The following is a 15,165-nucleotide window of genomic DNA, read 5'->3' as shown; positions in this document are numbered from 1 at the left end:
CAAATTAATAAGATATTTATTATTGATTTTTGGTTCTTAATGATTTGATTTTCAATTTAACTGATAAAAAAAATACTCATATATACACGATGTTCATAAATATAGGAATAGTAGCAAGAATAGAACTACAACACAAATTTCTACATTGATCATTTTTATTAAGACATAATTGTTCGAATTCCTTCCAAAAACTCATGCAACAATTGAGTAAATAACATTAATTATCTATCTTTGTGGCAATTAAATCTAAAATTGAGAAGAGAAAAGTAATATTAGTTTGTGTCGAGAAGAGAGAAGGTGTCGCAAGGGAAAGGCTAATTTGTGTTGCTTATGATTGAAAGTAATCCTAAAATTTTAAAAATACAATTGGTAAAATTTAAAGACATTGTTATATAATAATGTAATGACCCGTTAGGTCATTTTGAGAACGAGTTCTCCTCATTTCATATGAGACCCTTTCCGTAAAATTTTAATAGGTTATTTGGACTATTCCGTAACTTTGGTTAATTAGTTGAGAGATAATTTTAGAGAATTAATTTAATTAATGGGCTAAAGTGTTAATTTATTTAATACCTTATACCACTTTTCTTATATTTATTAAAATAGGTTAGTAGGATTTGTAAATTTTAATACATAATTAGTTTGGAAAAGAAAAAAAAATTAATGAAAAAAAGAAAAAAAAATTATTTATATATATAATCTGATGACCTAATGCCATCAGATGTAGCGAGAAGAAAAACAGAGAACAGCGACGCCAACATAAAAAGAAAAATTGAAAAAAAAAATACAGAGGAAGAAAGAAAAAAAAGGGGGAAAAGAAAAATAAAGGAGAAGAGAAAAATAGGGATTTTCATTCCAAAGCATCAAGGTAATTATTCTCATCCTTTCCATTAAATTTTCATGTGATTATGAACATATTTTTAGGATATATTGGTGGAGAAACAATGCTGAAATAAAAAAATATGACTCTAGGGTTCTTCATATAAAATCTTGATTTGGGGGTCGAATAACGATCCGTTTTAGCTGAAATTTGACATGTGAGTTTATTTTATCATGAGTGAACATAATCGAAAAAAAAATTTTAGATTTGACTTCAATTACATAGAATGAGTTAGTTCCCGAGTTTTGATATATTGAGGTAGATAATTAAATATTAGGTATATTATATTTTATGAATTCCATTAAATTTATGATATTGGAAAAATTAGAACCTAACCCTAGGCTTAAAATTTGGAAATATGAGAGTTGACATGTTATTTGACATCAACATTAGGAACTTGATTATAAATTTGGGTAGGTTTTGGGTCTAGGCTAGACATATAATAATATGGGTGTTGTTAGTTTCAAAATTTTATTGCGGTTATTTATTTGATTAGATTATACTTATTTGGAGGCCCAACGAAAAAGGAAGGCTCAAGTACCAGAGTAATTAGTTGATTAATTAAGGCAAGTGAATTTCTAAACCTCAGTTTAAGCTTGTAGATGCTTGTATTTTCGTGTTATATGTACTGGGGAGTAATGAGAATTGGACTGGGTTATTGACTATATAATTGGCCTTAAAAATGGAAATGAGGGGTATAATATGGTGATCTAATGACATGTATTGGTGGAATTGATATGTTGTAATTGTGGATTTATTTTGGACATGTGAAATGACTATGTTGATGTGAGATAGGAAAAATTATTATTGTTGTCATGTTATTATCGTGAATTATATGAACATGAATTGATTGCATTGGTTTTGACATATTGTGTTGAGACTGAAAATGATATGAAACAAAAGGGGTCGGGCCACACGCTCCGTGGCAGGTAATATGAAACAAAGGGGTCGGGCCACACGTTCCGTGACAGGTATTATGAAATAAAGGGGTCGGGCCACACGCTTTGTGGCAGGATATATATATTGAGGGGACGGGCCACACGCTCTGTGACAGATTACATGGACAGAAATGTCCCCCATGGGTTTCGGACTGTGATTCAGCGGATGTGTACCAATAGGACAGGCATGCATCATTTCATTGCACTGCATTGCACCTTTCTGATATTTGTTAATTTGTGTTTACCCCCATATTGCTCTGTGTGTGCTGAACTTGACTTGGTATGATTCATTGACGAGACTATTGATGAGTATTTGTGGACTGTATTACTGTTGTTATTGTACAAGTGTAGAGTTAGGTTGATTTTATGCAGGTTGTAGTTGTTATGTCGACAGTAGTTAAGGAGGTTCGGTTGGGAGGACAAGAGTACTTGTATCTATTGAGCTTTGCTTAGTTTTAGTTGTCCACTTGCTGAGTACCGTGTTGTTTGGTACTCACCCCTTGCTTCTACACTTGTGTAGGTTGTGAGTCCGGACTTGCTTGATCTCCTAGTGTTTCCACCACATTCGAGGCTATTATTTAGAATGTTGAGGTAGCTGTTACATCCATCTAGCGGACACCTCTTACTCTTTTAATATGTTTTAGTCCTATTCTAGAGACAAAGATATTGTGACTATATTTTCTTTCGTACTTCGATAATGTATTAATGACTTGTATACGTGACAACCAGTCTTGCGGATTTTGAGATTATTTATTTGTTTTTGACTAAGTTAAACCTTGCTTTATCTCAATTACTTCCGCATTTACTTTCCGTTGAGTTTTAGGCTGATTTATCTCAGTGGATTGAGATGAGTGTCATCACACCCGTATTTGGGTCGTGACAAATAAGGAGTAAACTAGTATTTTTAATATAATCTTATTGAATTATCAATTTAATTATTAATTATCAGAATTATAAAATCGAAAATCAAACTGACAATTGAATATATTTTTGCAAAATCACTAACCCAATATCCAATCCTTATAAATTAATAATATTTTTTTATTCGATTTACCGGTAAAATCAATTTTCGTACACCCTTATTTTTAATAAAATGATATAGTGGGTAATATGATGAAAGAATGACAAAGCAAAAAGGGCATTAGGGTTACAATCTGACGTCACCCTCTGGCCCAATATAGTCTGTGAAGGAAAGCCCAACTGTCAAGTTTGGCTTACAGACAGTTACGCATGAATTAATGAGATTATTATATTGAAATAATTAATTTATTATATTGTTTCATTAGTAGTTTAGCTGATCGACTTGGACTTCTACCTTATTGGTGAGAGTTTAATTCCCACTTTGTAATTTCTTCTTGTACCTTCAATCTTTAAAAAAAAAATTAATTACGCAATCAATTAGCAGTGTCAATGGGACGATCCAGCATGTTACTTATCAAAAATTATACCATCTCAATTTTTTGATATTTTATAATGTATAATCAAAATTAGATTTTTTAAAACATCCCAATCATACAGGTTTCTCTTCGGCATCGATATGATTCAATTTTTTAAAAAAACTATTAAAGAATCATCTCAACATACATTATTATTAAAGTATTTCTTTCGCAAGTGTGTTCTTAAATAAGGATTTCAATTATTCACCAAGAAGATAAGAATGTAAAACCTTCTTGCCGTATTGTTTGATCTAAAACTTTCAATATAAGTATTTGCATAGGTTTTGCTGTATTATTTGATGGAGTATATTATAGTATCTTTTAATTCTAAACCTAATTAATTAACGGCTAATTAAATGGCAAACTCTCAAAGTCGTCCAGTCACAAAAAGCCTAAGACCTAGATTATATTTATATATTAAATTAACATATTGTTAATATATATGGTTATTCGGTTCGATTCAAAATTTTTTCATAAATTAAAAATATCACTATAATTGTTCAGGATGGTTATACACTTAAATAAAAATCCATGATTTTATTTAAAAATGATATAAATTTATTTGGTACAATTAGGTTCGGTCGGTTTGATTGACTTTTCATATTCTTTTGATATCCCTACATAGGGGTGTTCAAGGATCGGTTTGAGTCGATTATTGATCAAAACAAAAACCAAACCAATTTAATCGGTTTTAAAATTATTAAAACCAAATCAAACCAAATAAAATATATATTCATGGGTCTGATTGTTATTGATTTCGATTTGATTTGGTTTGGTTATTCGGTTATTATTCATCGACAAAAATAAAAGAAACGATTCATTCAAAAGAGAAAAAAAAAACAATTCATTCAAAAAAAGAAATAAATTATCTTCGTGTCATTTTAGATCTTATAATTGTTATACCATAACTTCAATTATATTTAACTTCCTGCTTATATTGTTAGCTAATTCAATGTACCAAACAATATAAATTTATTGAATAATGCATAAGCTGATGATATTATTGTACAAATGAAAGACGTATCATACTTTACTTTTTAAAATTATTGTGCTGCAATTTTACATAAAAATATGTTCATAAAAAATAATATATATATATATATATATATATATATATATATATAATTATAAAAACTTATGTATATAATTTTTTAAATTCTGTTTAGTTATTTTTTGATTTTTTTGAACAAAATCAAAATCGGATCAAATATTATCGATTTAAAAAAAATGTAAAACAAAATTAAATAAAAATCAATTTAATTTAATTTTTCAATTTGAATCGGTTTTTACCCAAATCGAACACCCTATCCCTACCATCAACGATGAGAGAGCGTTTAAGATTTCTGAGGACCAAACTAATATGGCGTCATTAATTACATAAGGTTATTTAATTATGGCGATAGCCTAATTTTGCAGATTCATTTTTCATGTGTGACACTCGAGATTTGGTAGCTTGTCAATTCTACAGTGATTAACACTCAAAATCATGTCAAGTTAGTTTAATGAGTTTAAGTTATATACATCCTATCCTATCCTGTAAATAGGTTGTTATATTATCAGGTTATTCAAAAGTCATTTATTGATAAATATTTTTTATATAAATTATGAAATTTTAAAATAAGATATTTATCTTTTATAATAGATAAAATTAATTTGATAATGTAAAATCATTTATATTGATGCTGCATATTACTAAAATTCTTGCTAGAATATATATATATATATATATATATATATATATATATATATATATATATATATATATATATATGCTCAATTATATTGTTGATTTGGAGAAAGCCAATAAATAAGCAGATACTTTGTCAAAGATCTTGGTGACTTTATCAAGAAAAAACGTTATATGAACAGCTTTAGAAACAGTGATTAATCATCCTTTATATCTACCTGAGACAGTGAGAAATAGTGATATTTTAGTCTGATAAACTTATAAATAGAAATATAAGTCTGAATCCTGTTTTGGTAACTTTCTTTCGAGTCGAAGATCTATCAAAAACAACATTTTTATTTCATAAAGCCCCACAAAGGTAGAGGTAAAGGCATGCATATGTCCTAACTACTTTTCTCGTACCCTACTTGTAGAATTACACTGACATGTTATTATTGTTAAAGATAATTAATTTTGAAGTTAATGTCATATGAAAAAATTACTTTTTCCTTATTGAAATTTCCCACTGAAAATTGTTCAGAGTCTATTCCCACATATATTTTGATTGAATCAGTAAGAAAATAAAAAATAGGAGTGTAAAAATTTGGAAGCTTCCGAGTGTTTTAGTGAGAATCTGTTTTTCGCCATACATTTTTCCACTGACCTGATTCAATGTGAAATAAATGGAAAAATCATGTTTTATAACACATGTTTTCTACTGATTCGTAGGGTGTGTTTTCTCCCTCTCTTTTTTTTCTATGCGAAAAGGTCCAAGTATATTTATGAACTATACGAAATGATCATGTATGTTTGTTATTGATTAAAATCAGGCAATTTGTGATGCTAATAATATTTTCTTAGTGGTAAAAAGGCTAATGTAGGCCAATTTGACCGCAATTATTGACGGAAGGCAAAAATAAATAATTTTACATACTAGTTCAGGAGCAAATTTGAACCTTCGCCAGGAAAGGACCCCGGCGGCTGAAACCACTAGCAAGTCCGCAAATATGTGAAATAAAACATGTAAACATAAAAATCTTGTTTCCAATAAACCTGACATATTGGATCTCCAATTCTGGAGAAAGAGTCTTAAAGTCCACCTTACTCATCACAAATTATGGAACAAAGTCTTATATATAGGCCCTATATATATATACTATTCACAATATTCCACTTACATATCATGAAAGTGACAGCCAAAAAAATATTACTATACTTCTAGGTTCATCATCTGATAATTCATACCATATCCAACTTTCCACTAACCTATAGCTAGTCAAAATAAAGATCATGTTAAAGAATATTTCACAGTATAGGCTGACACCAATAATTGTTATTGTTTATTTTTTTTATTTTACATCTGATGTTTAATATTTATATTAGGGTTCAATTAACACACACAGAAATTCTCACTTTCTAATAAAGGTGATATCATACTCATGATCTTGTCAAATACACTAGATCTATTGTGGATGTTCCTACAGGTAGAAAAAATTCCGCCCTTCTAGCCTCGAGTAAAGGACAGTGTATCATTAATTAGCGGTGCTATTAATCACTACTCTGGTATGAGTACCATTTTCTCTTCACTTAACCCATCAACATCATTGGGTAAGCTAAAGCTTGCTGATGGCTCTACTACTCCCATTGTTGGGAGTGGTACTGTGAAAGAAAACCATCTCGTCCTTACCCTTGAATTCTCTTTTATATGTGCCGTCTTTTAATCTCTTGTTTGTGAGCTCCTCTCCTTACAGTCAAGTGGCTTTCACTCCTTAACAAAAAAAGCCTAAACTCCAGTGTAACTTTTGTCTCCCCGAAATCAGATTACCTTTTTTCTTGAGAGAGAACTTCAATCTAATACTCATTATGGATCAACTCATGTTTCCACTCTATTTGTTAGTTCACTCTGATGTACGAGGGCCTACCCCTACTCTTTCTTTATCGGGTTATAATGATTTTGTGACTTTTTTGGATTCTTTCTCTCGTCTTACTACTGTTTATCTTAAAATATAATGAGTTGGTCTGGTATGAGAAGTTATGGGAAAGAGTATTATTAAATGTCATGAGGTAGCTCGCGGATTAGTCTTCATTGCGTACTAGCTTCAGTGGGAATAAGAAAGTGTTCCGTTAGTGTTTTCAGTATGGTAGAGTGTGCAGTCGGTGGCTTGAGAGTACCTATTGATACAACTATAAATATTATGTTTGTCGGTATTTCGTAGAATTAGTCGAAGTGCGCACAAGTTAATCCGGACACCATGATTATAAAAAAAGAAAGAAGCTATACTTGTCAATCGAGTAGGTAATTTTGAATTAACTCATGAAATTTTGGGTTGTTTTACTCCAAATTCATTTGTCAGAAAACGTGGCAATTTGTTGTTGGTAATTAATGGCCTTGGTGAATACTTTTCGCGCTTTCTATCAAATGCTGGACAAACTACTATATTAGCGTTGCATAAATGGCAAGGCCTTTCTTTATTTTCTTGCTTAATTCGGTCGTGAAGTTTGACTTACTTTCTTGTCGATGATTCGATTTTAAGGTATTGTTTAGAATTTTTTATGTGCATTTTTCACCTACCAAAGAGTATATACCAATTATAACTCCACAACGACGCTCGTTGGTAATTGTTATCGCTTCTCAAATAGTCTTCTCACGTTGTTGGTCATTTTTAAAGATTGTTTTCCTTTATCTGTTCAAATAATTATATACTTAGGGATTATTTGGTGTGAGAGATAAAAATAAATAGTTCTGAGATAAAATAATAGTCTCGGAATAAAATTTTAGTGTCTTGTTTGATTGCCAAGTTTGGAATAACTTATCCCACCATTTATATCATAGTGATGGGATAAGTTATCTCATATACAGGGTGGGATAAGTTATCTCAGAACTCAGGATAGCTAATCCCAAAATAATTAATCCTGGGACAACTTGTTTCCAACGCTTAATCTCAAAAACATTTGGCTACTCAAATTGTGATACATATACTTTTTCAAACTTAATTACTAGAATGTGCAATAATTATATAGCTAGAAAAATGTGATTAGTGAGTCACTGTCCTTAGTGAAGATTATAATGGAGATTACATTTTGAAAGATAATAGTGGGGGCCGGGATAATGTTGACAAAAATGACATCAATAATTGTATCTTAGTAAGAAAATGTATAGTTAATGGTAATGAAAACGAAATTGTTTGGTTCAAAAAATAAAACATACGTACGAAGAAAAGAGAAGCACATAGAGCAACTTTCATGTGGCCCATTTCTTGTCAAATCAATAGGTCCTTTGATGTGATTTCATCTTCTATTCCTTTAACCTTTGTATAATCTTTTCAATACTTGCCTCATTTTTGGCTACAAAAATCGATCAATCACAATCCATTTCAAGAATTCTACTTGAAAAAATAAAATAAAATATGTCAAATTTTGATAGAGGCAAAGAATTGGTTGAGGGATCATCAAGATCCCCGGGCGATCAACCCGCAACACCGAGTCGATACGAGTCTCAAAAACGACGTGATTGGAACACGTTTGGTCAGTACCTAAGGAATCAAAGGCCACCCGTTTCCATGTCCCAATGCAATAGCAACCACGTTCTCGAGTTCCTTCGGTACCTTGACCAGTTCGGGAAGACTAAGGTTCACTTACAAGGTTGCATCTTTTATGGTCAACCCGAGCCGCCAGCTCCCTGTACTTGTCCGTTGAGACAAGCTTGGGGGAGCCTGGATGCTCTCATCGGGCGGCTCAGAGCCGCTTATGAAGAGAACGGTGGCCCCCCCGAAACGAACCCCTTTGCGAGTGGCGCGATTCGGGTGTATCTAAGGGAAGTGAAAGAGTGTCAAGCAAAAGCAAGAGGAATTCCGTACAAGAAGAAAAAGAAGAAGGTTGGAGCTAGTGAGAGCAAAGGAGATGATGATTGCACTTCTTCTCATCCATTTTCTTGAACCAACAATGGTAAATTTCCTAGATTTTCTTTAGTATTTGATTGCTTCATTAATATACTGAAAAGGGTATTTTTTTAAAATTAAACTATATATTAAAATATATGCAAAGTTATATGATTAAGCTGATACCCCTAGAGATCAAATATAATGAGATAATAAAGAGGCATCTTTACATAAAAAGTGTAGATCCAAACTTGAAAAATATAGTAATACAAAACTATAGTTGGATATTCTAGATTAAGTACTAGTATATGATACATGAAACAGTATCAGAGTTCTATCTTTATATAATTCATTAAAGTTTACCTTCAAAAGATGAACTTTATATGTTGATGAACACTAGATTTCAGTGATCTAATTAGGAAATGGTTTAAACTTGGGTTGATTTCTCATATGCTCACTCAACTAATAGTTAGTTATTATCTCAGAAAGTCAATTTTTTTCAATGGAGAAACGGACTTTTTGAGAGATATATTAATAACTATTAATTGAATAATAATCACCTGAGAAATCAATTTGTTAAAAACTTTTAGACCATGCTGAGAGAAAGAAGTAAATTGTGTTCTCTCAAATCTTAGCTCCTGAATTACAATCGATCATCGATCGGGGAATTAAAGCAGAAAAATATTTAGCTAGCTAGCATTATCCACCTCAAACCCTAGAAGTGATGGATGAATATCCAAAATTATGAATCATTTTTCCTTATCCAAAAGTTCTCGAATACTGTCCTTAATGTTGGAAGTGAACGCTTAAATACAATGTTAAAAGTACTATACACTTGCATTTCGAAGTCTTAGTAGAACTAGTCAAGTTATAGTTATGTGATTCCTAGATATCACGAGTTCAAATTGTGGAACAATCTTTTGCAGAAATGTAAAAAAAAGACTACAAATAATAGACTCTTGGTCCAACCCTTTCCTAAATTCCGCACATAGAGGAAAGCGAAATATATCCTCATGACATTCTCCAAATACTTAACATGTATTAATATTATACCTTCATGAAAACTAAGAGTTTTTCTTCAAGAGCATCGCCTCTTTTCTCCCAATTTCTTTCTGTAGTGTTCGAACTTGGCAACTATTCCTAGTTTTAAATATGTCAGCTTTTCATTTTTGTTTATATTCTTTTGGGATTCTTGAGATTTTGTGCACCCCACGTATAGTCATTTGAGGTAACATAGGCTTTTTACAATTTTAATATAACAAGTATCTTAGAATTGACATTTGTTAATAGTAAATTTTATGTCCTATTCGACCTGAATCAATCAATGTATAATAATTTACTCCACCAAGCAATGCTCCCTCTCTTTATTCTTTTATTAATTTATCAAAAAAAAGTGTGTTTTACAATGGATTTTTAAATCAGCAGAATCATAATTGCAAATCTTTTTATGTACGAGAAATAATAATAAATAGTATAGATATTTCTTCAACTTCACGGTAACATTAAAATATGAAATCTCCTATTAGTGCGCACTGATAGATATAGGGAGCAGATCTAATAGTATATGTATGTGTTTGTTTGAATCCATAACTTGTAGTGTAAATCTAAATTTGTCCATATAAAATACGCTAGAATTACTGAAAATATTGAACTATGAATCCATAACGCAAAACAGGTAAAGGATCTACTAATAGATCATCTTACTATTGCAAGGGTGCCTAGATCTATATTTATCGGTGTAAAATCTATTGAAATTATTGAAAAAATTGAATTAAGAACTCAAAATTCAAACAAGATGATGGGTTCTGTAATAAAAATCGAAGTCTTGAATTCATAAAATTAAAATTATGAATCTGCTTCTGCTCAGTGATAGATCACCTTAAATATTGCATGGGCAATTTTGAGATTTAAATCTTTATTATTGTTTATCCGTCTTTTACTAATAGATCACCTTCCTATTAAAAAGGACGCCTAGACCTAATTTATATAAGTAAAACCTCTTGAAATTGCTGGAAATATTGTATTATGAAGTCAAAATTCAAACAAGATAACGTAACGGGTTCAATGATAAGAATTCAAATCCTCAATCCATAAAATTAAAGTTATGAATTCAGTAATACTGATATAAATCACCTTATTATTGCAAGGGCAATTTTGAGATTTGAATGTTTAATTGTTGTTTATTCGTCCTTTTGTATCTTTACAAGATTGCTCACTGTCTGTATTAGATCTTTGTGGGGGCATCACACTTATTCTTTATTTGTCAGAATGCTCTATAATTTTTTTTCTTCATAAAAACAAATAATTATGTACTATAGTCTATATGACATATTCCTATTTCCTCCATTATCAAAGTTTTGTCTTCTATTTGCTTTATTTAAATCTTCAAAACATTCAAATTAGAAACTTATAAACTGCCCATCTCTTGTTTTTATGTTGAAAGAATAAGAATATTAGACAGAATGGTGGGGTTATTTAATTTAATTATTATCATTCTTTTTGCTTTCACAGAATATTGAGGTGATTATGGTTAATTAATTAATTAATCTGCATATATTTGCTGTATTCATTATATATTTAAGATCCACAATGAGATATTTGCTCCTATATATGAATTGTATCCATTATATAATCTTTTCTTTGTGTGAAAAATAGTTTTTAATTGTGTGGTCATTTCATTTAAAGTTGTTACAGAGAATATATTTTTATTTAATAGCTTACTTATCTTTTCAATACGCGCCTCTTCAGGTATAGGTCTGATTCGTTTTTCTTTTTTCATGTGAATTTTTTTGTCAACAAGTGACATTGAAGAAATTTGAATCTAGAACCTATATTTGCTATGATACCATGCATGTTGATTTATTTGATCATCTCATAAAAAAGATTAATCTGTTGGAAAAAACACATTTTTATTTAATGCAGTGTCAAAGTTGATTTTTTGTTTAGTGCATCTTTGCTTCTGGTTTTAAAGATATGAATTACTGTTTAGTGCATCTTTGCTTCTGGTTTTAAAGATATGAATTACTATTAACTTGTTGAAGATATGTGTTGTGTTAGTATCCACGATTTTAAGCTTGTAGCTTCCCAGAGTTTCTTCTAGACTATAGCAAGTAAAAAGAACAAACACATGGGGACTTATATTATAAAATCAAGATGAATTTGATTCTATCATATCGAGTAGTTTTTTTTTTTAAAACATATAAATGTCAATATATTGGTAGAATTCTCAAGTTATTAGCTAGAGATGATTGAAAAAGATAGAACATTCTTTGACTCTAAAATTATCTAATGGTAAGAAACCTAACAATGCACCCTTATTGTGCTTCTATCCCTATTTAATGCCTCCAACGGAGTGTGGATTGACGGATTTCTTGATTGATAAGCTTCTCAAGATAAAATGCATATGATATCTTAAGTGAATTCTACATTAAAATGAGAAAGAAAAGTGAAAAGATTTATATATAAAATATAGTTTAAATACACATGACACATACACTTTTGGGGGTCGATGTGGTATATCCCAAAAGACAAATCCATGCCTAGGCCCAAATCTTCTCACTAGGACAAAAACCATTTATGTTTACTACCAGATAGATGTAAGCTCATCTAGAACTTTTGGGCTTGATCCTTTGCTATACATCAGTATATTATATATATGGCCTATCTCTCTATCATTAGCATCCTCTTGCTAGCTTCTTCTCCTTAATTACTCTGACAATACACGTTATGGATTTGGATCGTAATAAATATGATATCAGAGCATGTATTTCTATAGTACAATTGTGGGACAATTTTTTTGCAAGGACATTGAGTCTCTAAGTAGGGTGTATGTGACACCATTGAGTGAGGCTGGTCAAGCAGAACTGACAGATTTCTAGGTTAACAAGCTTCTAAAGATAAGGTGCATGTGACACTTTAAACAATACTACATTAAAAACGGAGAATCGGAGAAAATAAAGAATTTTACAAGACATAGTTCAAATTTACATGATGCACATATTTTTAGGGCTCGATGTGGCATAGCCCAAAAACAAATTTGTGTGGGTCTAGGACCAAATAACAATATGTGTCATGGACTTGAGTCGTGACACCCTAGGTCTAGGATTTCTATTCTTTTCCATTCCTTTGCTTCAACTTATGCTTTCTTTACGAAAAGTTTTAGATCACATCAAAGAAATTAACATGATATCTATCGGTAAGTCTATTTAAATTATGAAATTTGTAATTTTATACATATTATCTACTCTAACAAGTAACCCCATGGTATAATTTTTTTTTATATTGACGGTCATGTATATAATTTATACTTTTTATACTTATGATGTACATATCTTAAACTCGATTTTTAAAGAAGTTTAAGTTATTTGTAATTGTTAGTAAATGTCCTATAGATGACCCGACAGTATAAAACATTTTCTATCATGACGATATATATATATATATATATATATAACAATGACATATTTCGTGTATTTTATAAGCGGGATCTTGGAAAGATAGGAGATACACAAGTAGAGAGATTGATTCCAATAGACCATAGCTCAATTTAAATATGTATATATAACATAAACTCTTAGAAATTATATTATAGAATGAGAGAGACGTTCATGCTTTTATATATATTCAGATTAAAATCACTAGAAATTAAAATCTATTTAACAATGAATACATGTATATATTATTCTTTTTCTTTGGCAGAAAAGTGATGTTGAATTGTGTCTTCATGAGCAGGTTATTGCGGAACACTTAAGGGATTTGCTATAAATAGCTCTGGAAGAATTATGTCTCATATTAATTAAGTCACTATTTGGTTTATATATAAGCGCCTTGATTTCCTTTTTTCTGCTAATTAATTAATTGATTAATTAGTAGTCATGTTCAATCAGAGGCCTTTTCTTTAAATTACTACTTAATAAGTAAGTATTCTACTGTTCTTTCCCATTATATCTGTCAGTTGTTTGTGAATCCTAAATTAGTTCTTGTAAGATGATCATTATAAACTCTTTTGTACAATTAAGTGAGTTTCCCATTTTCCAGTGCAGCTTCATTCTATCAGTTTTGATATTTGAATCCAAACCTACTGTACTATAAGTTTTTTATCCTCGGTCTCAATTTATTTGATGCATTTTGATTAGACATTTGTGTGATTATTGTATTATAAATCATCTCTAGGTAGTTGAAAGTTTAAATTAAAGGGAAATCATTTTATATTGGAGGAATACATAAACAAGCCCCTGAACTTGTTCGATTTTTTCTCTCAGACATCTCAACTATGCCATCTTCCTATTGAACCCCTGAACCATTCATAATTTGTAACTTTTAAACTCACTTAGCTGATATGGCACAAAACGTGCTCTCACCATCCTTGAGCGCATGAAGGCGTTTTAAATGTGCTGATATGGAATCCACAAGAGTGTGCAACGGTTTTCTTTCCCCTTTTAACCCTAATTTTCCCCCTCTCTCTTATTTCTCCTCTTCTCTTTCTCTTCTTCCTTACAACTATTTCTCATCAAAGAATCGAATCCGGAGCCAAAAAGGTAATTTTTTTTTGCAAAAATTTCAAAACGGCAATTAATTTTGAGAAGAAATCAAAAAGGCAAAAATGCATCCTGTGGTGCGACTTTCCCCTTGTCAGTTGACGGACGTGAGTCTACCGTTATAGGAAGCCGTATGGGAGGATGTGACTTACAAGTCGCACCACAGTCTGCGACTTACCTTTAAGTCGTAGGCTCATGCCCCTCTTCCCACCCCCACCCCCACTATCCCCAACCCCCACCCCGTTGCCTACCCCCAGCTCACCCCCAACCCAAAATCCTTTTTATAAATTAGGTGTTACATTTTTTATAAATTTGTATAATTATATTTTGGCTTATATGAGGTTTGTTTCTTTCCAAAGTGTTAAATTTGCTATTAATTTTTTTGTTCTTGAATTGCTTAAAGTTCATATCTTTTAAAACTTTTTTTTCTTGTTGAAGTCTAATTTGAGTGTTTTTATTTTTTAAAAAAGGAATAAAAAATGCTTAAATAAAGAAAAAAATCAAAGGAACTTTTTTCACTTTTTTTAGTTTATGTTATAAATTCTAAATAAAATAAAGTTTAAATTTCAAGTAGACATTTGATCCATTATGTTTAACACCTTTGTAATTAAGCAATCTTGTATGTCTACTTTACAATTTAAATAGAGAAAAATGAAATTTATAAAAAGCTTTTGCAAGTTTTTAAAAATAAAATTCATACAAAAAATAAATCTTCCCAACTTTCTAACATAATACTTTGAAAAAAAAAACCTCATATAAGCTAGAAAGTTGGGAAGATTTATTTTTCATATGAATTTTATTTTTGAAAACTTGCAAAAGCTTTTTATAAA

At 30.6% G+C, this 15,165-nt stretch overlaps 1 protein-coding gene across 1 annotated transcript; it reads left to right on the top strand.

The window, feature by feature from the left end:
- The first annotated feature begins 8,216 nt into the window (after window positions 1-8,216).
- Window positions 8,217-13,838, top strand: LOC129893261 (protein LIGHT-DEPENDENT SHORT HYPOCOTYLS 10-like). The gene is made up of 2 exons (XM_055968771.1): window positions 8,217-8,865; window positions 13,530-13,838. Exon 1 carries the CDS (start codon window positions 8,328-8,330, stop codon window positions 8,853-8,855), a length of 528 nt encoding a protein of 175 aa, XP_055824746.1. The 5' UTR covers window positions 8,217-8,327; the 3' UTR covers window positions 8,856-8,865; window positions 13,530-13,838.
- The last annotated feature ends 1,327 nt before the right edge of the window (window positions 13,839-15,165 follow it).

Source organism: Solanum dulcamara, chromosome 6 (genome assembly GCF_947179165.1).
Source record: "Solanum dulcamara chromosome 6, daSolDulc1.2, whole genome shotgun sequence".
Taxonomy (NCBI): Eukaryota; Viridiplantae; Streptophyta; class Magnoliopsida; order Solanales; family Solanaceae; genus Solanum; species Solanum dulcamara.
This window is presented reverse-complemented; position numbering and strand designations above follow the sequence as displayed.